Consider the following 24,357-nt stretch of genomic DNA (forward strand, 5'->3'; position numbering starts at 1 on the left):
GTTCCCAACTTCATGCCCGTTGATTTCCTCGCCTCCGGTGGGCGGATGATACCTGATGCGCCCGCAGGAAGTGTTTTATACCTGATGGAAACAAAGCTACGGAAGAGTCCCAAGTACTCGATCTACCCTTCTCGGGATTGGTTAGGCCTCCTGGGACCCACATAAATCAATTGTTCTGCAAAGGAGGATGTTTGCCGGACCAAAATCCAAATTCCTCATTGCAAATGGAAATATTTACACTCATATTTTGCTTGTCTTTCATTTGGTCAATATGCCTTAAGAAAAAGACGAGATAGAAAGCAGAGGCCGCAAATGGCCTTCATTCCAGCTTTCGATCTCAGCCGTCGATCAGAGACGTCACCCTTATCGAAACATCTGATCGAGGGTGATCAGAATGCCCATCGCGAGACACGCGTTGAGATCCGAGTGGACGACGAGGCGGAAGACGTCGCCGCCGAAGGCCACGCCGCCGACGGCCTCCTTCGGCCGGACCTCTGCCACCACCAGCCTTCGTTTGTCGTAGACGGTGCAGCTCCGCCGTGAGTACGACCCCTCGACCTCGTACCCGGGTCCGCCGCCGCGGCACTGGGCCACGTGGGCGATGGCGGCGGTGGGCTTCGAAGGGAGGAGGGTCACGCGCCTCTTGACGACGTAGATGGGGTTAACGGTGTCTTCTCCGCCATATATCAGCCACTTCTCCCCGAGGCTCAGCTTCTGCACAACTCAAACCCGAGCGAGTCAGTACTCCGCGGAACGGTATGAACAGAGCAACACGTAGATGTACCTTCCGCCGGACGGTGAGTAGCGGCTTTCCAGCGGCGTCCATGAGCACGAGATCCTCGGGAGTGCCGGATCCGTAGACGTCGACTCGGAAGGCCAAGTTTCCCTCGGCGTCGAAGACTGTGAACCCGTTGCAGCTGAAGAGCAGAGACTTCCGCCATACCGTCAACACTGCAGCGTTTTCCTTCCGCCCAGCTGCGCTACTATCGACACCGTTACAGCAAGTGGCGAGCCTCGGTAGTTCAAGAGAAGGAACGGCGCTGTTCGGGTGGACCTTAGCCATCTTCCAGCGGCGCTGCGAGAGAGAGAGAGAGAGAGAGAGAGAGAGAGAGAGAGAGAGAGATCGAGAGGTGCAGGTACAGCAAGAAGAGTGGTGGTATATATGAAGGACGTGTGGACGAAATTGCCCGTGCAAAAGCATATAATTTACTGCCATTTTCTAATGTTGGGAGAAGAAGTCGGGTGGATAATCAAGTCATTAACTGTATCAATTTAGAATAATTGCTCATATTAATCAATCATTTAATCGATGTATTATTAGTTGCTTTATTAGGTGTTGTGGACAAAGATTTCTCTAATACTTAAATTAGTGTTGTGAAATTAAAGAATTTAAAGAAAATCGAGAGTTAAATAGAATCTGTCTTAGATAAATTAGTGTATCTTTTTATCTTTCATATGAGATTTTAGTAATTATCAATAGTAATTAGAAGTTAATACAGGAAATATTATGCGATATATAGTTAGATTTTACAGGGACATGAAGAATCGATAACGTGTGTGATGCTCACGTACATGTCGAATTGCATGGTGAGGAGATGATAGTTCAGCTACCAGTAAAAGCCCTCATTTTGGTGGCACAACAGATGCCATTTGTCTGCAAGAGAAAGTCGTCGTGGCTTGGTTTGATACGTTTAGCTTTGTTCGATCGAAGCGTGTCCAAATAGAGGGTTTTAATTGGTTGGTTGACTTCAAACGCATGCATGTAGGAAGTCAACGATGATGAAGCGAGTCAAGATCGACATGCAGGAATGGGTGACAACCCATGCTGTATATTTATGGTGAGTGTCGTCAAACCCCAATCCATGTCTTGTAGGACAAGTCGCATTCCATCTTCACATGACTGATTCTAAATCGAGCTTAAGCCTTTGATCGATGAAGAACAAGAGAATCATAATGATAAGGCATATGCTTTTGAATGAATCTTTAGTATCTCATGTCATTAAACCAAAATACTATGATTGATTTGGTTTGACAGGGGATCAGTAAAAGTCATTGTAACTCAGTTGGATTGTGAAATAAAAGGCTGTCTGCAGGCAAAATAGAAAATGGAAGGTTTGATCCCCAAAAACTCACAAATGTAGCACTTTTCCTTAGATATCATCCCTTACTTTCCATGACATAATTATTGCAAGCACATGAGAAAGCTTGTTTAGCTCAGAACATAATCATAAGGCTAGTTTAGAAATGCCTGCTAAAAGTTCAATATATAATTATTTTCTCAGTAGTGCTTAAAGCACTTTGTATTGCTTCTGCATAATCTAAAGAGCCTTGAGAAGCAGAATCATTTGATCCCAGAAACAAGGCAACATGTTCTTGACATGCTAAGCCCATCTTGTCCCAGAAGTTTAGCCAATGGAATTAAGGAGAGTGAATGCCAATTACACTAAATCCCAGTAGTTTGACATAACAGCACACTGGAGAGGTCTTCGACGGAGGGGACAAAAGCACCAGACAGCACTCATGGCGATGCCAATGACTATGTCTTCTAGGGTTTCAATCAGACGGAGGCACGGAGATGGCAACAGATGTGCACACCACCTTCTCGGGGATACTGTCACATGGCAGATCCAACTCCATGGCAGTTCATGTGGCAGCTAGTGAGAGAAAGCTTCTGAAAGCAGATGAGATGACCCTACTGTGGATGTGTTCTTTCGTGGCAGTAACCCTACCTCAAGCCACTGGTGCAGCAAAGGTGAACGAATCCATTGCCTTCCAAGCTGCATGCATGTTTGCAGCTCAAAAGCATTAGCTGCATTCATAGAGAGACACAGCATGTGCTTCTGTCATGGTGATCATAGGAATCCAACTATTTCTTCACCTAATAATGGCAAATTACAGCACTTAATAGGGAAGTGAAAGATAAGAACATTAGTTTGGTTGCTGCAGACAAGAAAATAAGAAGCTCATGATCTTCTATCCAAAATCACTCATTTTTTAGGATAAAAGAGTTTTTGTTTTGCTTCAAAAAATCACCACCAGCAAAGATGTATAGAGATTCCAGAAATGAGAGAGAGAGGGTTGGAGGGAGGAAGAGTCAGTGAGTGGTTCCACAGTACTACAAGCAGCAATGGAGTTCTTGAGAGAGATTGGGTTCAAGTCATGAACATTAGATTTAGTGGCTTAAAATCCATGCACACTAAAAGCTAGCTTGAGAAATGACTCAGAACATGGCATTCAGGTGGAAGAATTGAGGTCCAAACCTCCTCAAGTGCACTAGCTGAAGTCCATACTGTCAATTGGGTTGGTGGCATGACCAAGAGAAGCTCATCTTCCCAGTGTTGGAAGAGAGCATAGAGTAGCATGTCTCATCATTGGAAAGCCACCTCGGCTTATAACCAATAAGTAGACAAAGGCAACACCAGCATCATGAGAAGCCACCACTCTGTCAATCAAAGCTTTTGCACATGCATGAGCTATAGACTTTATTATAACTCAATGGAGATGGAACAAGCATCTTATTCTGAGAGAGTAGTACAGTGAGTTGACAAGGCATCTTCTACTCCTTGACTCAACATCCACACAGACTCCACTATTCGCAAGCAGATGCATGCAAGGTGATAGCTGAGTCACATGACAGTCATAAAGTTGGCATCAGGACTAGTTCTGCCCAGCAACTCAAGCAGTTCCCACACCAATGAGATTGGTTCCTAGGAATTCTAGGAGGAAAGATAGATTCTCTCTTCCCTTCATGTCACAGACTCAGTACTGAGATATGACCATAAAATGCTTGAGGTCATCAAAAATCTGGAGCAAATATCATTAGCTTTCTATGTGTCCTACATTAGTGACTTGTGTAGTTGGCTTTTCAGATGCTTGGCTATCAAGCTTGTTTGCTGCATGTTTCATTCTCAAAACTTAGGCATGTACTTGGGTCAGTTGATGATTGAAATCTCATGCAATATGTATCATAGTGAACGCAACTCCTCTTTTCTACCATGGCTGGGAGAAGGTTCACGTTCTCATGGGGAACACACGAGTTCTGCGGCTTGTTTCCAGACCATCTTTGCCTTTGAATCCTCTCCACCTGTCATGCATGATCGAGATCTGCTAGATATGTGATTGGCGCAGCAGCTACGACTTGCTCCTGTTGCATCATGAAAAGCTTTCTTCCACCACTACCACGGTGTTCATCAGAGAGAAGAAAAGAAGGAAGCATGGCTTGTGACACCCTCCATCTCCATCCATGAGCAGGAAATCTTCATGCAGTAGTTGATGGAACAAAGGTGGGGTGGAATGGCGAGAACACGAATAGAGTGACATGTTACAGGCTCAGCATCTTCTTTCTCTTAAAGCGACGTAGGATTTGAGACTTGAGATGACATGACTACTCACTTGTCTTTGCTCTGCAGAATGGGATGGAATGAGGTTCCAAAAATGTTTCTTTCGGCAAGGCCGAAAGCAAAAGCATGGCACTTGACAGGAATCTGAATCCGCCTAAGCTTAGTCATCGGAGTTCCTCCTAAGTTTCTGTTTCCCGATTCTAACACGTCTTCTGTACATTGACAGGGAAGAACATTCTCTCTCTTTAGCTCTCATGAACACAGCAGCTTCCATTCTCATCAAGCCCCTACTCCTTTGCCCATTGGCGATGAATGCACAGGGACAAGAGCAGAGAGGCGACCCACAGACGAGCAATGAGAACAGCACTCTTCTTCTTCCTCTGCTTTAGCATCATGCTTGCATTGAGGCTACGTCGAGCAGACAAGGCAGTGTTGATTCAGATCGATGTGTCACTGAAATAAAAAGCGTGCATGCAGCACGAAGCAAACTGAGATTAACCTTATTTCTGGGAGTTGGATGTAACTCTGTCGGAGTTTAGATCTAAGTCGTAGATTGAGATGCATTGTTAGGAAGACAAAGTCCACGAAGAACAAGGCTCAGTTGTCGGCAACTTTTTCTCATCCAATGCTTGGAAGAAGCTAGTGAGAATAAGCAATGAAATCCTTTGAGCAACTCATCATAGTCCAAAAACAAGAAGAGACATAGGTAAGATGAATGAATAAGCGATCCGAGAGACAACATCAAAGTAGAGAGAGTTGTTTCACACTGCGTCAGTTCACAGGTCCCTTTTGCAGTACCACATATTGCCAACTCTACTGCAGTGTACAGAGAGAGTTGTTTCATTAACAGAGGCTGTGATTACTCTGAAAGTAAACTAAGAAACCACATATTGCTAACCCTACTGCAGTGCACTTGTAATTGCCATCAGATTAGAAGGAAATAAAATGAACAGGACAATGCATCAGAGGCATAGACTAAAGAAGTTGAGTTAAGCACACTAACCTTATTGGCTCGACCAGTTTTGCTCCTTTGTCACTGCAAAATTGGTAGGACAAGTTAAACAAGAAAGTCACTTCCACACTGATGCTTTCGCAGATGATCATATTTGGAATGACACTCAGGTCTATGTGGTCCAACTAGCTTTCATTTCTAGAACAAAACCTAGCCCGTTTTGGCAAGGTTTGCCTCGGTTAAAATACACAAAGCACTGATTAGAAATAAAGATCTTGCAGACGACGATGGTGATAAGACGATACGATTTACATCAAAACATAGTGGAAGAAGGAAAACCCACACGAGCAAGCATGACGAGATAGATAATGTACAATGACACCCACCCAGGATGGACTCACTTGACCCTGCAGGCTGGAAGAGCACCTGGCGAACATTTTGTGTTTGGAGTTGGTCTACAACTGACACTGCCTCCCGCAAGCCTACGGTGCATCCTGTAGTCGGAGACTGTGCCACGACCTAGTGCCTGAAATGAGCCCTCACTGCCGCTGCTTGCCTGCAGGGGTTCAAGTGTCTCCACGACATCGCTCATAAGAGGCCTTGCTTTCGGGTTGTGGCTCAAGCAGTAGTATGCCAGGCTGCAGGCCTTCTGAGCAGCTCTCGCTGAATACTGATCCTCCAATCTTGAGTCGATTATTTGCAGCAGCTTTCTCTTGTCATTGAGCTTGGGACGAGCCCAATCGACCAAGCTCTGCTCCTTGCTTGGGCGCGTCTTGTCCACAGATCGCCGGCCTGTCAATAGCTCAAGAAGGACAACCCCAAAGCTGTAAACGTCGCTCCTGGCCGTCAAGTGACCTGCTCACGCCACGGATACAATAATGATGAGCACTGAATAGTGATTACAAATAAAAGACTATGTGGTGAATCATATGCTGTCTTGGAAGTTGGAACCATAATGGAGAATTCATGAAATGTGTAACAACATCTCAGTTGTCAAGACCTGATATCATAACAAAGATAATTGAAGTTAGAACACGATAACGATTCCAAAATGTCGACATGCAAGACCTGTCATCACATATTCAGGGGCAGCATAGCCATAGGTGCCCATCACCCTTGTTGAAACATGGGTCTCATCACCCTCTGGTCCAGCTTTCGCAAGACCAAAATCAGATAGCTTGGCTGTGTAATCCTGTGAAGGTGTTGAAGAGAAAGGGCAAAACAAGGTCAAATTTCAAAAGCTACACATGATATTTTGAAAAACTTTGCAAAAGGAACCATATAATATTGAATTATATGAATTGTAGAGTAGGACTGCTACTTAACAGAGTCCAGCAGAATATTTGAGGTCTTAAAATCTCGGTAGATAACAGGTCTTTCAGCATTGTGGAGAAAAGCTAGCCCTTTAGCAGCACCAAGTGCAATTGACATTCTTGTTGCCCAAGATAGTGGAGCAGCTGTCTCTGAATGCCTCAAGGAAGATAAGCCAGGTTCAGATAAAATTTTATCAGCACATAACAATAAAATGCATAAGGTTTGACAGACAAGAAACTTGAAGTTCATAGACATAAGTCAATATCAATTATAAAAGTGCAACTGGTCAAGCATCAAGAGAACTGAAAATAAAGCCAAAATTTTCAACAGAAGAAACTGAAGGAAATTTTTCAAAGAGGATATCTGGTGCTTCCACTACTCCAAGAAAAAAAAACAAGCCTGCTTAAGTGAATATACTCATAGCAGGAAAAGATAACAAATGAGCACAGCAATTATCATCATCCAAAATAACACTAGTATGCCATCTCATATGCAAGAAACTGGCACTTCATAGTTCATACATATTTCAACCCCCTTGTCAAGTCCCCTTCTATAAGGCTTTATCTCAATTAACAGCATCGGTATATTATTTTGATCAGGAATAAATAAAAGGTCATACTGCTGCTAGGGTATCTAACTTAAGTGCACCCAACAAAGCCATTTAGAAAATAGAAATAATGTGTGCCATTTTTAGGACTCATTAACTAACACCATTTGACTGGCAGGTTACAAATGAATAGCAAGTCTTACAACACTCCTGAAGGTGACCTATAGTTGGATACAGAGACAAGAAACATTCTGAAGCCAAAGGTCACAACAAAGCAGGTTTAATGTGACTGAAAATGTGATCCGTTTTCATTTTAGCCTCCTAATAATATCAACAATAATGATAATTAGCTAACATGCATTATCATTGAAAGCCACCGGCCTATCACCAACCCAAAACTTTGAAGCTTACTGGTAATTGATAAAGACACTCAAAGCCCAATGAGAGCCAAAAGATTATTTGAATAAATTAGGCTAGTTCCTGATTAAACATGTATTGTTATTTTAACCAAGGTTGTGTCAAGTGCCTTGTAACATATGTATCCAACAACACGATGATTCTTAACTGACCCTGTTAATAACAATGTCTTTCCTAGCTCGAGGTAACAAGCTTGTTGATGGTTATGCATGTGTGTCACACCTCCTTTGTACCATTATGTACTTGTCCATAATCTAAGCTCACTGTACAAGCATAATTTTAATAACCAATAAAGAAAACAACCAACAAAAGGTTATATTATTGTTGCAAAGTTAATTTTAATCGACACGAATGCCTAATTTGCTGTCAAGGGTATCAACCTTAATTCTTTACACCCATCACATGCATGCACCACTAAATCAAAATGGTATACCAAATGTAGCTTTTTATCATGCTAAACAAATCCATATAATCAGATGACAACAAATAGAAACAGTTAGCTTCTTTTAGTCATAGTTTCCACATTTTATATCTTCAAGGAGTCTTCAACTCATATAGCAGATCATCACTTAACTTTTCTTTTTATTGCCACTTAGACATTGGATTTATGATAATTTTCATACAAAATTTTGGCCTAATTTTACCAAGAATTTCTAGATCTCGCTGTCCTAGTAGAAACTAGGAACTATGATCAGCTGAAGTTTACGAATGAAGAGGATCACAAACATGACTCCTTATGCACATCAGAATATTGCTAAACTTGCAGCGAGGAACAAAAGAGTTCTAAACAAAGTGAATAGGTACATATCAAGAAACAAAGACGCATACAAATCTAAAGATGATGTCAGAGTAACGTACTTCGAAACAAGTGATTCTCAAGACTTCCACGGAACATGAACTCGTAGACAAGCAGTCTATGATCATCTTCACAGCAGTATCCAATCAGCTTCACTAGATTGGGATGCCTCAATTGTCCTAGAAAATTAACCTCTGTCTGGTAACACAAGAATACGAGTCAAAGTCAAAAAAATAAACTCAGAGTGATAAAAAACATAGATAACAAATGTTGAGTAGACAACTTGGAACTAACAAAATATTCTAGATTATCTTTTAGATACAATGCAAGCATGCATATGGTACAGCTTAAATGATTTTGCTTTAGTTATGCTGAAAGGTTCCTCATGCTTGTTGAAAAAGAAAACACAAAAATGGACATCCATTTATGGGGGTTAACCCAGAAGCCTTTGTCGCACCCATTGGATGGAATCGTTTGTCTTTTCACAATGGTCTAACATATTAACAAAAAATTAGAATTAACATGGATAAGACTTCATATGTTGGGCCATCCCAGATCTTTCTCGTATATTAACTCAATGACTTGCATGCACATGCTCATACCTTATAGCGATGGAATTATATGACAACTTTTGTCGGTTAACTTCTCCAAATTGCAAAATGGAAATTTCAATATAGTTCTACAGTTCTCCTTTTTGTTTTAAAGGTCAAATCTAGTTCACGAGATTCTCGCCACTGCAGGGTTTAAGGATAGAGAGATTGTTTTTATAACCCCAATCCTGGTCTCGAGGTTGCAAATAAATAACCTTACTATTATACCAAAGGCTTGCCCTTATTTCTACAAATGTTAGTGGCAGGTATTAACAAAGGGGAGCATTTGACTAATTAATGATGAAGGTGCATATGGCTTGAATTTGCTTGATGATTTGGGACAGAGATACATCTTTTTGTCTCCACATTCAGTGAGGAGACGAATCAAGTCAATGCAGTCATTGATGAGATGGTCAATGAACTAAAGCTTATGACACAATGATCTGGACCTTATTTTACCACAATGAAAATAGCAGACAAAAGGAAAACCAACTTACGAGCCACTCCCTGTGTCCCTGATGACCATCCCTGTTGAGCACCTTGACAGCAACCGGAAGTGATTTGAGACCAACTCTCACATTTTCATCTATATAACCCTTGTAGACAGTACCAAACCCTCCTTCACCAAGAACATAGTCTGGACGGAAGCTCTTTGTAATTGTCTCGAGTTCGAACAAAGTGAACGCAATCACATCAGTGTATATTGCGATGTTTCTCGAATCCTCAATGTGCCGAGGGGTTGAGGGGTCACTTATGTCGGAAGAGGTGCGAGCATGTTTCTTCTCTGAAGGAGCATTCTTAACAGGTATCTGGAATATCTGGAGCTGCTGAACTGCACAAAGAAGGTTTCAAAATGCAAATCATCTACTTGAATTAAATCATTCCAGCACATAAACTAATTTACAGTGAATAAAGCTCGCTCCTTTCTCCGCGAAAACTTAAACTGAGCAAGTATTTGTCACAGACTAACTGAAAAACAATGCCATAGAAATTACTTTACAAACCGAAAGAAACGAAGTACCAAAAAAGTACCGAATGCCGCATCGCAAAGGAAGAGAAAATTTGAAGCACGTACATTAAAACAAAAGGAGGAAACATAAATCACTGAGAAATTAACTCACTATGTTGATTCCACCAACAAGATCCAACCGTACCAGAACCTCAAATCGTTCCATCCGTCAGATCCGAACAACAATGCCAGCAAGAACCGGCAAAACCCCAAGGAAAAATCATATCTTTGACCAGAATCAAAGGACGCAATGCCGTTCTCGAGCAATCCGGTCCGTTATCCGAACAAAACGACGACCACGTCTCAATCCCGATCAACAAGCACAAGGGAAAGCAACCAGGTCCAAAAAGAAAGGAATTTTGGGGAAAGGGAAAGCAAAAGCTGTCACCTTGCGCGTGAGCGGCGACAACGGCGTTCTCCTCTCTGGTTCCGCAATTGCCCATCTTTGAAGCCTTCTCTCATTCTCCGACGGCACCCTACCCCCTCTCCTCCCGCTCGATGCTAAGCTCCATTCGGCTCCCCAGACCACAAACGAATGCAGGGGAAAACCAGAGCTGAAAAGGATGTGTGTGTGTGTGTGTGTGTGTACGAGAGAGAGAGAGAGAGAGAGGATAAAGAAGGGAAAGAATAGGGTGTGAGGAAGAAACTGTGAGAAAGGTGAGATTTTTCCCTTTTCTTTTTGGTTTGCTCCCCTTCTTTTTCCTTTAAGCAGTTGAGAGGTTTTACAAGAAGGCCACCGACTCCACCACCTCCCAAAGATTCCCCATCAGGGCTTTAATTAAAGTAGAGTGGAATTCCCTTGTGAGCATGTGAGGTGGTGGGAGTGTGTGTTCTTCTTGTGTGACTGATGAGAGAGAGAGAGAGAGAGAGAGAGAGAGAGAGAGAGGACTACTCCCTATAGGAGATTGCAGGAAGGAACATGTGATCCTAGTGACCAAACTGGCCTTGCCTTTATAAACTATGAGAGAGAAGCACAGCTTACAAATACTGCCTCTCTTTCTTTGTATTTTATATGCATTTGCAACCCCTACAACAGAGTTTAAACACTATGGAAATGGGTATCATTGGAAGAGGGTTGGAGTTGAAGCATTCTTCAAACTTGATGGGGACCATAACTCCAAGCTTGAGAAGCTAAATCAAATGCCAAGCTCAGTAAATTACTGGAAGGAAAAAAGGAGACGTTATCTGTCTGGCGTGTCTTTCACCGAGTCATTGCATGTTTAGCTTGGAACAGTTGTGTAAGAACTCGATAGAGGTCAACATTTTGAGATGGCAAAAGATGGGATTGAACGTGAGACTCCTAAAGTAACAGTATCGATGCCGATTCTAAATCCGAATTAAAAAATAATGAATTATATTAGATGGTTGATCATGAACTTTCAATTTGTCCTATTCTCTTACTGTATAATATTTATTTATCATTTGACCTTGGTGCCAAAATTTTGTGAGATCCAATGAGCTTAATATGTCCTCCAACACAATACTTTATTATTTTCGATGAACCTTCCAAAATCTTTCTTTTCCTTTTGTAAAGAGATTTTTAGGCTTCTTCCTTGAAAGTAAGACATCTCATAATGGCCGATTCAATCGTTGATGAACGTCCAATGAGTATTTACTCTCCGCTGTGATGAGATCATAACATACTTGAGATTGAAGAAAGCGGATCATCAATCATGAGGAAAAAGACGGATTATAGCTAGGCGTTGAGAGTTCCACGTCAGGAGTCACAGCTCGAGTGATGCTGATGTGCGTCGCTGAGTTCACTGAGACACAGCTGTAATATAAATAGGCTGTGTATTGTCTATAGATGTGTATATAAATTATATGAGTTGTAGGGTGGTAGCAGTCTTATCAGAGGCGGTGGGCCTCCCATGGAGTAGGATGGTTGGCATGTGCGTGGCTGGGGTTCTTGTGGCATCCGTCGCGCTCGGCTGGGACACTCACCCACCCCCCAAGGGGACAACCACCCCCGCCATTCTTAGCTGCTAAAGAACTAGTGGCGGACGAGATGAACCACCACCTCTCTCTCTCTCTCTCTCTCTCTCTCTCTCTCTCTCTATATATATATATATATATATATATATATATATATATATATATATATATATATATATATATATGTCAATTATTGGACCAACATAAATGAAATACATAAAAAATATATAATCCTATCTTATGATGGACATACAAGAATTAAGAATGTCAAGAAAGAATCAATTGGAGAAACCAAAAGGGAAAATTTGATATTTTCAGAATATAAAAGACTGTTGATACCAATATGATCGTAAAATAATTGGCATGCATTATTAAGAAATTGCTAAAACTCATTAAACTGATTTCTTGTTTAATACAAAAAAATATCTAAGTCGGTCAGTCGTTTTTTTTTTTCTGGATATAAAAAAAAAATTCTACGTAAATCTATCATCTTAATTGATTGTTGTCTTTTGATCCATAAATAAAGAAAATGAGACTTGTTGTATTTTTCTTATTCAGACCTATTCAATCATCAGCTTCCACGACGCATGTGGCGAGAGGGACAGGTTTCGCCGATGCAGAAAAAGAATCAAGTGGCCATGTTTGCTGTTTGCATCGGCGTCATGGACTCCTTAGCTATTAATCTAAAACCCGAAAGGTACAGTGCATAAATGAACACATGAAACATGACGACGTGGGGGTCCTACCGTGGATGCCACTAGGACACCCACCACTACCAACAAGAAGAACAAAGTTTGATGCCCTCACTGCTCCAGATGAGGCTTTGTTATGTGTATTTATAGTACATTAAGATAAGTAAAATTTACCATGTAGAAGAGTCAGGGTTAAAGCATCATTATGGTTTACTTTATTCGAGTAGGTGAGGCATCCTTGGACTTAGTTAATCAATACCATCTATCAAAATTATTCCAAGAAGAAGAAAGGTTAGAAATCTTTCTTTCTATGGAGAATCTTTCCAATGAAGCCGAGTTGTAATATTAAAGTTGACTCGGTACCTGTACTCGGTCGTTTCTTATCTATTGATTAAGGGTTGAGAAGTGTGGTTTGAGATACTGGCTCTCCTCCCTCCACCTGCCCAGCATCTGCAATTGTTTATAGTGGAGAAGTCAGTTGGGAGCTCTGCAAGCGCCTAAAGAAATGGATCTCAATGCAGAGACAGTTGGTGAGAACGTGGGGGGATCAAACCTCCATCATTTGATAATGATAAGGCGAGTTAAAATTGCTTCAATCATGGAGATCCAAAGTTGAAACCGACAGGAAATCGAAGGATCCAAATGCAAGCGAGCACCGAATCCGCCCCTACACATGGAATATGTTTTTTTGTCAGTGAGCAGAGACAGGAAGAAATAAAGAACAATGGAGAAGAAAAGGGAAAAAATGGAGGTACCGACCTGGCAGTGGAGTCTACTCAACAAACTATGTTGTCTTCCATTGCGCCCACCACTGCTTAAAGGCTAATAATGATTGAAACTGCACCTTGTGCATGACTGGCAACCACAATATCTTCTTTACATCACTCCTCACCAAAGAGCTTTACAGGAATTCCATGGTTTTGGTATCTTATCCTTCACTTTTTGTTCGTAGGTCCAAGGTTACACAAGTCTTGAAATATCTCATGTTACTATCTTCTTTAACATCTCATGTGGTGAAATAAATGAGTCACCGATAATAACAGCCAACTAAAACTTTATATATATATATATATATATATATATATATATATATATATATATATATATATATATATATATATATATATATATATATAGTTAAAACAAGTATAACATAATATACTACATTACCCATTGCAGCTACATCTAACTGCGTAACTTTCTGGAAAATGTGGGCAATTAAAACTCAAAACTGACGAATGTGGGATTGATACTCAACCAGCCCTCTCTACCAAGTTGGAAATCTGAGGATTCCCAAACGAATAGTTCCTAGTCGGCTTTGTGCGGCTCAATCTCCAGATACAAAACTTTTGTTCTCGTAATATCTCCTTTCGCTGGCTTCCTTCTTCTCGTTTCGTTTCTGCAAAAACAACATTATCTATCATTTAATATGTATTGTTCATCAGGCAAACGATCACAAAGCACTCCCAAGTAAGATATAAACGTGATCATAGTGGGTCCAGTCATCCCGAAGCAACAAGCCATAACCTAAACCTAGGAATATTATATACAGAAATGAAAATTAAAATAAAATTTAGCCTTCAACTAGTGAAGCGAGGTATAGTTATATCAAATTAATGGTCATATAAACTGATCATATTTCAGTGACCTTAAATAGTGAAGTTGCCATAGCAACTGCCACAAATTGTCAAATGAAGCATACTTGATTTTAAGCCAGTTAGCTGTACAATTTTAAATGGTTTATTGTGTACCCCAATAATGATAATAAACAGTCAGAAACCAGATAGCAGAGAGAGGCCATTTTCATAATAATTTGTTTTACCTATTTATCATAACAGAGATACTAGCATCTTCATGTGCCTCAATCACCCAGTTATTAACTGTCAGCAACAATCACAATCGGCAGAATATATTACCTAGTGATGAAGCTCATTTTCAATGCATGGCTGACATGGTACATTGGATACGACTGATCCTTTAGTTCTTAGACTCAGCATGTTCAAGTAAAAGACCAGGCAAAGCAGGAACAATGAATATGAAGTGATAAAGGTAGCTAATGAGTGAAGCAAAGATTTAATTTGAACCTGGAGAACCTAATTTATATATTTTGTTTGTGTATGGTGTCAATGGGCACAATGAGCCTCTGATGATGATCTTCCTTTTAACAGCTCTTAAACGCCTCCATATGGGCTCATTAATGACAAGATTGGATCATTATTAATTGTTGACCTAGACAAAGAGACGACCTCCATTGCGTTGTTGGAGAGGTGAGCAACAAATATCTATCACATTTTGCCCAATGACTAAATGATGAGGTTAGCTTTTCAACGGAACCATCACCTAGAGTAGTGATTTATGTCAAGTTTCGACGATTGGTTTAGATTATTTGACAAACAAATGCCAAAGACAACTATTTTTTACTCCATGTTCAAAAACTATATACCTCATGGCATGGTTCATCATACCGTGATGTACCACCTGGTATGTACTAGTCCGATAGAGAACCAGTATGGGTGATAAATACTAATCTATCGGTACATCCCATCATACCATATGTCAGTACATCAGTATGGATTGGTATGTACCGTATCGACAGATGGTACAACAATATAGACCGGAAAGGCAAACCATGCCTCATGGTACTCACTCCTCAAAAATTGATATTAAACTGCATATGATACTAAAAACAATAAACTTATCCTTTAGAGTAGAATTAAAAGTACAATTAATTTAAAAGTACCTGATATGCTTCATGGTTTGAAACAATCCTCTTAATGATTGTACTAGTTGTAATGTCTAAAGGACTTTCCAATTTCTTATAAATTCCCATAGCCATGGGAACAGCATATGGATTTGACTCCTTCTGTAATGTTTAGTCATACGATAGCATGAGTAGCCTGGTAATTGACATTCTTGTGGTATATAAGATCCACAGTTCAGCAATATTACCTTTAGGAAATCCATATTTTCAGCTATCGTCCCATGAACAACCAAAGAGATATTAAAGGTTGTAATCTGTAGATGCATCAAAGCAGAAATGTCAAGTTGATCTAACAGGCAAATATAGAGACCAGAATCATATGGATGGATAAAGAGTTAGTTAGCTCTTCAAACGTTCATGTAACATGTTAATTTCAAATTTGATAGCAACAGGAGAAAAGAAAAGATCTGTACACATCTACAATATCTACCTTTTTCTCTACTAAATATTATAATGTACAAATGTGATAATATATCCCAAAACCACAAAAAATAAGAACATTAAAATTACAAAGATCCCAAAGCAAAGATACTTCTCAGGAATTAAAATGAGCAAACATTGCCTCCATAGCAAATGTGGAGTCAGTTAGGAATCTTTTAACCTTATATTAGCACAAGAGGAATATCTTCATACTATGGTAGCACTTAAACAAAACTGTCTACAGAAGAACTGAAGATGTAAACAGGTAGAACCACAATTTCAAAATTGAAAAACTAGAAATGTCATTGTAGCACCAAAGTTGTTCAAAGAAAACAAGACAAGAATGGATGTTCTCAAATGGGAGTGTACTTAATATAAACAGTTAGCACTCTAAACAAGCAAAATTTATTGTCATGTCATTAGTGATCGTCAGCAAAAACTGCTCAAAAATGTCCATGTCCACTAAATATAAGGCAACATCTAAGCTCAAAATAAACACTGGCAAGCTTTTGTCCATAGCATATCAAATGCAAATTAATGTGTTAAAGAAGTGTAAGTGGTCAAAGAAACGAAACAACTTGGAGAAAAGAATCAGCTCACCAAGTTCATCCACATTAATGAGAATTTTGATCACTCATCAGAATAGATTTCACAATGAACTCTATCTCCAGAAAATGTGCAACCTTTGTGAATTACTACCCATGAGAAATAAAATACTAGATTTATGACTATCCTTGTTGTTCCATGTCTCTAAGCTATCGGACTATAACTACACTCATAAGAAGCAACTTTATGTAACCAACCAAATAATTTTGCTCAAAAATATTGAGATTTTGCTTCAATCTTATCTTTAAAGTGACCATGCAGAACCCATCTCCCTCTTCTAGGGCCTGTAAATCACACAAACCCTATGACTGTTTACTGTTACTAACCATATCTTTTGAAACTTCCCAAGGGGCACCAATAATCACTTCATCTACGTAACGGCAGGCCAAAACACTCAAGCTTCTCTCATGGAGATTCATGATTGGACGATGGGCACCGCGAGTAGCACTGTTGAAGGTAAAAAAATGTTAAAAGTTTTGAGCACATAAATTGAATGAACATAAACTAAATATGAAAGATATTGAATCATAAATTACAGCACAACAAAAAGAAGTGATTGATAATAATGGAGAAGAAAAAAAGTAAGAATAAAGTGACCTGATTGTCTGATCTGTATGAATTCCCACAAGTAGAAAATCACCAAGTTCTCGAGCAAGGCGTAGTATCTATACACAAAAATGACATTAAGCTTCAGTAGCAAGGGCAATAGCAGCCATGACAAAAAAAAAGTTTATAAAGCACAATGAGAAACTTATCCCAAAAAGCAAGGTTCAGAAAAACAAATCAACAAAATGATTAACAATATCTTTGAAGAAAGAAATCATATGAAGTAAAACATCATGCTCCTCTTACCGAATAACTGTCACAAATATTAAAAGTTAACTAGGGCGAAAGAACTATCTTGACTAAGCTGGAAGCAGAAGTAGCTTTTTCTGCAGAAAGAAAGATTTCATTATCATACAACCTACTATCTGTGTGACATGATGAACAAATAGGGTCTTAGCACAGTCACAATACACAATATCAAGAAATTTGTTAATTTCTACAACAGGATACTGGGCGATTTGAAAATAAATGTTGTTCTTTTAGAAAAATTTTCAACTTCTAGTAGGAAAATTGATTGTTCTAATGCAAACAAAAGTTTAAGATCAGAATAGAAGATATAGTAATACTAATGAGATCACATGATGTTATCAAAACTAGGAGCGAGAATCGACATAAATTTTGAGCCCTCAATAGTCAAGACCTAAAGAATTCAGTGAATGGCATGAGCCACAAGCTTTTTTGTAAGTGCCGAGTCTCTATACAGCATGACTCTGCAATATTATACATCTTTATTTATGTGATCTTTATAATTATTCTTGTTTCTATCATCTTATTGCCATTCTTAGACCGATTATTCAAATAGATAGAAGAATGATTCTGGTTCACTCAGAAAATTGCAATGGTTAACAATTTAACAATATGATTTTTCACTTGCTAACTTCCTTAATGTTGCAGCATCTGCTGCTAGCTCTTCCATCTATGAAATCATTTTTCATATATTTTAGCATGAAAAGCACCTTAGCTAAGCTATATGCCTCACCTTGTCTCTAGGCTTAGAGTCCAAGAAAACTTGGTCCTACTGCATTTAGCGCATATAAAAACCGTGGAAAAATCATCAATATACAAGTACAAATAAATAGTAACATTGGGTAACTGAAAAAAGAAAAAGTTGCAAAAAAGTTTATGATAGATAAGTAATAAGATGAGAACATCATAATCATAATTTAATCTAATTTTGAATGATATAAGCTAGCAGCCATAAGCTAGAACAAAATCTAAATGAGAGCCTCCTAGTCGCCAAAATCATGTACGAACTGATAGAGGTGTATTGTCTGGATGTGCTTCTGACACTAGAAGTTGGCATATCATAAAAAGATTAGATCATAATCCGAAAATCATTCACAAGGAGAGAAAAGCTGAATATCCAATGCAAATGTCATAATAATTTGTATTTGCAATAAGATTTGGTTTGTGATACAACAGTTATTGGATTCTTCTGAGAGAATAAGAAGCAAGCAAAGCTAAGTATACCTCAACATGTCCCGCATGAAACAAATCAAATGCACCATCTATGTAAACTATGTGAGCATCAGGACCTGGACCCTGCATGAGAAATGGCAAACATGAAATGCAGATGAAAACCATGTTTAAACAAGAAAAACAAACAAGAGCATAATAACTAGTAACTCAGTGGCATACATTGAACATATAAACAATCATTGGGATAAAACCAATTAGAATAAATAACATACTTATAGTTAATCAGGCTTCAAGATGATTATATGGAAGAAATACAATTTGATGAACTTAAGAACAGACCAGAAGGAAATGATTTTGAACATGGCAATGAAGATATTTCCAAAAAATCAGCAGATGAATTGTTAGAAACTTAGAATTCATTCGGATCAACAATTTGGCTGGACCACCAACTTCAATTCCAAGAATTTAAATCACAGTTTGCAATTTTAATAATCTACCAAACCAGTATGGTATTGGTATAATGGACGATATACCAACTTGTAGTGTCTGACATCATTAGAAAAAAATGAAAAATTATTTACTGGTACTGAATCATAGATGTAAATATTGATCAATACGGTGATACTCGACAAGAATAATAATAAAGGTACCAACCAGGTTCATATGTAAGTACCAATACATCACATCATACTAATTGATATATATACACACACATGTAAGTACAACATGTGTAAGTATCAATACATCATACGTAGGTACTTACATCATATGTAAGTACCAATACATCACATCACATCATATATATATATATATTAGATACTAATTGATATTTGATTTCATGCTTAATTCTATAAAGAAAAAAAATGCAAACATACACATTGATTAAGGGGTTAAACTGTGAATAAAAATTAATATATAACAAGAAAATATTATAAAATCCCAAATTGGCAAAAAAAAAAGAGCATATGGACTTCCAATAAGTAGGCAAAATGTCATTAAAAAACCATGGGCAAAGATGTCCTTGCCATATGAATTATTACATTAAAGATATCATGTTAGATTGTCTGATGTAAACTATTTTTAGTATGCATAGAAGTCCTTCCAAGTTACAGCCAAGTAAAAAAGAAATATTCAGGTTTTATTTATCACCTTCACCAAAATGCATATCAAGAAAATGAACTTTGTAGGATGCAAGAATTAACTAAGAAAATAATAGCAGAAAATAGTTAGCACTCTAATAAAAATAAATACAACATTTGGAAAAGGTTTCAATGTATATACCTTGCCATTTGAAAATTGCACTATTCGCCGAGACGTAGGCAAGAAATGAGATACCCGAGTTCCAGAGCCTGACCCCACATCGTCAACCTTCTGGTTGTGCCCGTGGCTAAACTGCCTTTGCAAAGAAGAATGGTTATGACTACCACCAAGTGATCTCTCTCTTACACAAAGAAGCATGCGACCTGTTTATGTCACTTGCAGGAGTTAGCTCACTGTGTAAAGAGACCAGTTAAATAAACTTTGAAGTAAACGAAAGAAGAAAGTAAGCTTTTTTTTGTGCCAAATAACCAACATGACATTAGCAGAATAAGCTGTGTTACAGATAATTCCAAGATTTGAAATCGACTCAAAGCATTCTCAAACCACTTTCTATGCCATTTAACTTCCAAGGTCAAGGAAAAAAAAAGTGACAGTGAAAGCAAAATATACTATATAAAAGGTTAATCCTCCCAGGTGATGCTTCCACCTGCACTTGTAGCAGGAGAAGATTAAGATTTATCTGTATTTACAAGAACTTTCAAGACGGAGATCTTCCACATGGATTATATTCCCATAAGGCAAGCACTATGACAAAGACGTACAATCAGCAACAAGTGAATTAGTTAAATGATTGGTAATCATGTAGAAAAATAATAAAAGTGAGCAGAACGATAACATGATAATCCCCGCTGAACCAGAATTAAAAAAATACTATCATAAGGGTCAAGCTACTTAACTTAATGAACTGCCAATGTTTGGCTTAAAGGAACTGATTCAATCCACAGCATAGTAAATTATGAGTAATCAAGATTTTACTCCATAAAATTGCAAAAGGTGATAAAGCAATACAACATCTTAACCTTGATGTTAATGCCATATCTGGAACATCCCGAGGTCTAAATAAATTGCACTTTCAGATCTGATGTGATTGCACACATAAAAAAAAGGTCTTGGTTTGAGACATAAAAGCAAAAGCAAGAGCAAGAGCAGGATGCGTACCAACAATGTCAGTGCTTGACACTCCTTCAGTTCTCTTGATTTGCTTATAGCGACCAGCCTTTTTGGCCAAGGCATATGCATCAGTACCATCTGGTAGTAGACAAGGGTCATCCCCATGGATGATAAAATCTATGTTGTATTCAGTGAAGAGCTTATTCATAAATTCTTCAGTGATAGCATAAGGAGCATTTGGAATGACCTCGTCAACCCACTTCACTGCACCTACCATTATCATCCTACCAAAAAGAGGAAAATAAAAAAAATTACATACAGAATAATCAATAATGTACAAATCACTGCTGAGGGAATTTCAATTGTACAAGGCAAAACAATGTCAACAAAATTATCTTTATTTCATGACAATGTTACTTCATAAAATACAAAAGCCAAATTTTGTATCATTTATATATTTGCCACTCAAATTGACAACTATATAGGATCCATACTCTGAAAAAAAGTCCTTTCTATTATGTTTGGGCAATTTTTTTGGGAGGGGGGGTGGGGAGTGGGGGCATGGGGGTGACACTAATGATAACCCCTATAATGTGATCGAACGGCTGAAAAAAATGGAGGAAGAAGCAAAACAATAACCAACAGAAATGACTACGAGAAGTATGTGATACCAAAAACAACATCCAATAACAGGAGCAGCCAATATGGTTCCTCAAAGATGGCCTTAGATATTTGAAGAGGCACTGTAATAAGGATTCTGAACTGGCAAATTAATGATAACAGACCTTGCATTTTGACAAGGACAAGCCAATAGTGAAATGGATTCAAGAATATGTAAAATTAGACATCCATTCAAAAAAAATTGGAGAACTACTGATGAAAATCATGAAAAATCACAGCATTACAAGAACTAGGAGTTCAGGTATACCATAACTAATTGAAAGACAAAAATGCGGCAGTGAAGACTCAAAACATTTATAGGGTTAACAAATTTGTACTGGAACAAATTTGATAAGTGACAATAAAGGTTCAAAAAGGATAGTCATGTATTGTACAGTTGCACGTTAACTACTAAAGAAATAGTCATATATATATATATATATATATATATATATACACACACACATATATATATATATACACACACACACATATATATATATATATATATATATACATATATATATATATATACACACATATATATATACATATACACACACACACACACACACACACACACATATATATAGCATAGTATCACAAATTTTATCAAATGAATTTTTTGAAAAATCAAATAGTCATCTGAATTGTGATAACCAGTGACCAAAGAACTCAACAAGCTCAAGTTACTTGTTGTCCTAAATATGCATAGCGTCATAAAACAAGAAGATGAGGATGGCAATTAATTGACCAAGAGAAGATATAATGAAAAAAAGTAATTAGCCACAACCTAATCAAAATTGGAAACATTATTAGAAGGATAAGAACAGGTAATGTCTACTAAAGTTCCTTTCACTGGAAACTATAAGCACAACTCTCGAGAAATCCACATAAGACCGACATACCTCTCGTGCAGAGGAGTGACGGGGGGCCCTTTGTTAGCCGTGATCTCGTCGTCGCTGACAACCCCGACCACAAGCTGATCGCCGAGCGCCCGGGCCTGGCGCAGGGCATTGCAGTGGCCATAGTGCATCATGTCGAAGCACCCGTCCATGTAAACCCGGACGGGCTTCTTCCTCCTCCGCCGGATCCAGGAGAACGGCGGCGGGAGCCGGCCGAGGCGGACCGAGAGGAGGGAAAGGGCGAGGAGCAAGCCGCCGAGGAGCCACCCCGTCATGGAGCTGCGGCTTCCGAGAACGTTCATGGCACAGCCTCCGCTTCCCATCGCGAGGAATAAGAGGGTAGGGTGGGATCTAGGGTTTCTGGACTCTAGGATTGTTTGGGGATGGTGGAGCTCCCCCCGTCATCCGGGGACTCCGATCGTGCCATTATTAATAGGGTCTAAGAGCGAGCGGCGATTCCTGCTTCCTCGGGGCGACGAAGAGAGAGAGAGAGAGAGAGAGAGAGAGAGGTGAAGGTGGGAAACGGAACAGGCCGGCGTCGACCGAGCGGGTGAAGAGACTAGGGGTGATAAGTGACTAGGAACCGTCGGATCGACGGATCTGATAGCTACCGTTCAAAGTATGGGGCGGTTATCGAGGAACGTTGTGGTCGCCCGGTAGATAGGGTTGGAACGAATGGGTGAGAAAACATGGCATCCAATGGCGTCTCGAGGCTTCAAGCATAGCCCGTAATGCCGCCGATTCTGATGCTTGATGCTTGATGCTTGATGCTGCAGGGGGGAAAGCTGTGAAGAGAGATGACAACGACGAGGTTCTTGTTCCTCACCAAAGTTATTCGAGGACGGTGAAAGGTGACACGACGTGCCTGCACAAAGATATGGAAAAGGTTTGGCAACTTAGATCATATTCGATTTTGAAGAGTAGGGAAGACAAAAGGTAGCCGAGTAGGAATTCCAGTGTATACGATATTAATTAATATGACTTACTCATCGTATGAGGTCATCGTCTTCATTATTTAGTATCTTATGAATGCATCCATCTCTTATTGAAAATAAAATTTTTATGTTGTATGACGTTAAATTTTAATTTATTATTATTTTTTTTTTTTTTTTTTTGTGTTCGACCAACCCACAGTTTTATTATCATACGAAGGACTAGTAATTTCTTAAATTCAAATGCTAGTATCTCTATATGACTTATATTCTTATATTTCTATGCTCATTTTTTCTTATACTTGCTGATTACCTTTAACACATTCTCGTTAGATCTTTCATATTTTACATATCAAATATTTTTTATTATGTTTATCGTACTGTGATATCATATATTACGAATTTAGCTAGTTTTATCTAGATCGTATGACATTCTTACGTATTTATCCACAAAAGGTTAGTCTCCTCGTAAATTTTTAGTATTTTTAAGGAAGTGTTAACAAGAAGACAAGTTAATAAAAACGTTATACTTAAGATCTCACAAGCAAATATTTTAGTTAATATTTGAAATATAATAAATAAATAAATAAAGACTTTACAAGCTCCAAACAATCATACAACAAATGGTTCAAGACAAACTATCATAATCAAAGTCATACAAGTGTTCATATAACACCACTACAAAACTATGTAGCGAACTAGTCCTATACACTATCTTAAATGTCTATCCAGTCTTATGTCACCCAAGTAGCTTCATGGTGCCAAGATGACTGATATTTTGCATTGCTCTATATACTTAAAAATATATATATAATAACTATCTGAATAGTCTATTTTTAAGTAATTTTCCCTTAAATGATGACCACACATCAGGTGTGTACCAACCTAAATTTACTATAAAAATCAATTAAAATAAAATTATCAAGCCTATTATAAGCACTTTATATGCCGCTTAACGTATGAATAGAATCAAACAATATGAAAATACATAAGTATTACATAGATCAACTTATCTACGGACTTGTTCATAACTTATAATCATACCCTTTTTATCACTTTGATAAAAATATCCATCAACCACCCTTGGCCATCTCAACTTTCGCCTCATAGTTCCACCATAATCAGTGTCATTCGTTGTTTGCTTTCCCTTTTGCTTCCTCCTCTAATGAGAGTCAGGGTTGAAGGTGCTGGGTGATATTACTCACAAAGGATAAAGATGATGGTGTGTCGATGATCATAAATAAT

The 24,357-nt window shown here is 38.7% G+C and overlaps 3 protein-coding genes and 1 long non-coding RNA gene across 4 annotated transcripts; all 4 read right to left on the reverse strand.

Annotated features, from left to right (window-relative positions):
• Nucleotides 1-190: 190 nt before the first annotated feature.
• On the reverse strand, nt 191-1,124 carry LOC103969520 (protein LURP-one-related 8). The gene is made up of 2 exons (XM_009383075.3): nt 785-1,124; nt 191-714 (listed from the first exon to the last, which is right to left on the reverse strand). Exons 1-2 carry the CDS (start codon nt 1,061-1,063, stop codon nt 364-366), a joined length of 630 nt encoding a protein of 209 aa, XP_009381350.2. The 5' UTR covers nt 1,064-1,124; the 3' UTR covers nt 191-363.
• Nucleotides 1,125-5,469: 4,345 nt separating this feature from the next.
• On the reverse strand, nt 5,470-10,548 carry LOC103969522 (probable serine/threonine-protein kinase PBL8). Its single transcript, XM_009383076.3, has 6 exons — nt 10,354-10,548; nt 9,454-9,788; nt 8,429-8,564; nt 6,619-6,755; nt 6,361-6,484; nt 5,470-6,147 (listed from the first exon to the last, which is right to left on the reverse strand). Exons 1-6 carry the CDS (start codon nt 10,406-10,408, stop codon nt 5,690-5,692), a joined length of 1,245 nt encoding a protein of 414 aa, XP_009381351.1. The 5' UTR covers nt 10,409-10,548; the 3' UTR covers nt 5,470-5,689.
• A 2,222-nt stretch (nt 10,549-12,770) lies between these two features.
• Nucleotides 12,771-13,640, reverse strand: LOC103969523 (uncharacterized). Its single transcript, XR_670598.3, has 3 exons — nt 13,352-13,640; nt 13,146-13,259; nt 12,771-13,042 (listed from the first exon to the last, which is right to left on the reverse strand). It is a non-coding gene; the product is annotated as an uncharacterized LOC103969523 (long non-coding RNA).
• A 105-nt stretch (nt 13,641-13,745) lies between these two features.
• On the reverse strand, nt 13,746-22,946 carry LOC103969524 (ethanolamine-phosphate cytidylyltransferase). Its single transcript, XM_009383077.3, has 9 exons — nt 22,184-22,946; nt 20,664-20,899; nt 19,686-19,867; nt 18,456-18,527; nt 16,977-17,044; nt 16,706-16,826; nt 15,542-15,607; nt 15,333-15,455; nt 13,746-13,991 (listed from the first exon to the last, which is right to left on the reverse strand). Exons 1-9 carry the CDS (start codon nt 22,501-22,503, stop codon nt 13,920-13,922), a joined length of 1,260 nt encoding a protein of 419 aa, XP_009381352.2. The 5' UTR covers nt 22,504-22,946; the 3' UTR covers nt 13,746-13,919.
• Nucleotides 22,947-24,357: the final 1,411 nt, after the last annotated feature.

Source organism: Musa acuminata, chromosome BXJ1-10, assembly GCF_036884655.1.
Source record: "Musa acuminata AAA Group cultivar baxijiao chromosome BXJ1-10, Cavendish_Baxijiao_AAA, whole genome shotgun sequence".
In the NCBI taxonomy this organism is placed as follows: Eukaryota; Viridiplantae; Streptophyta; class Magnoliopsida; order Zingiberales; family Musaceae; genus Musa; species Musa acuminata.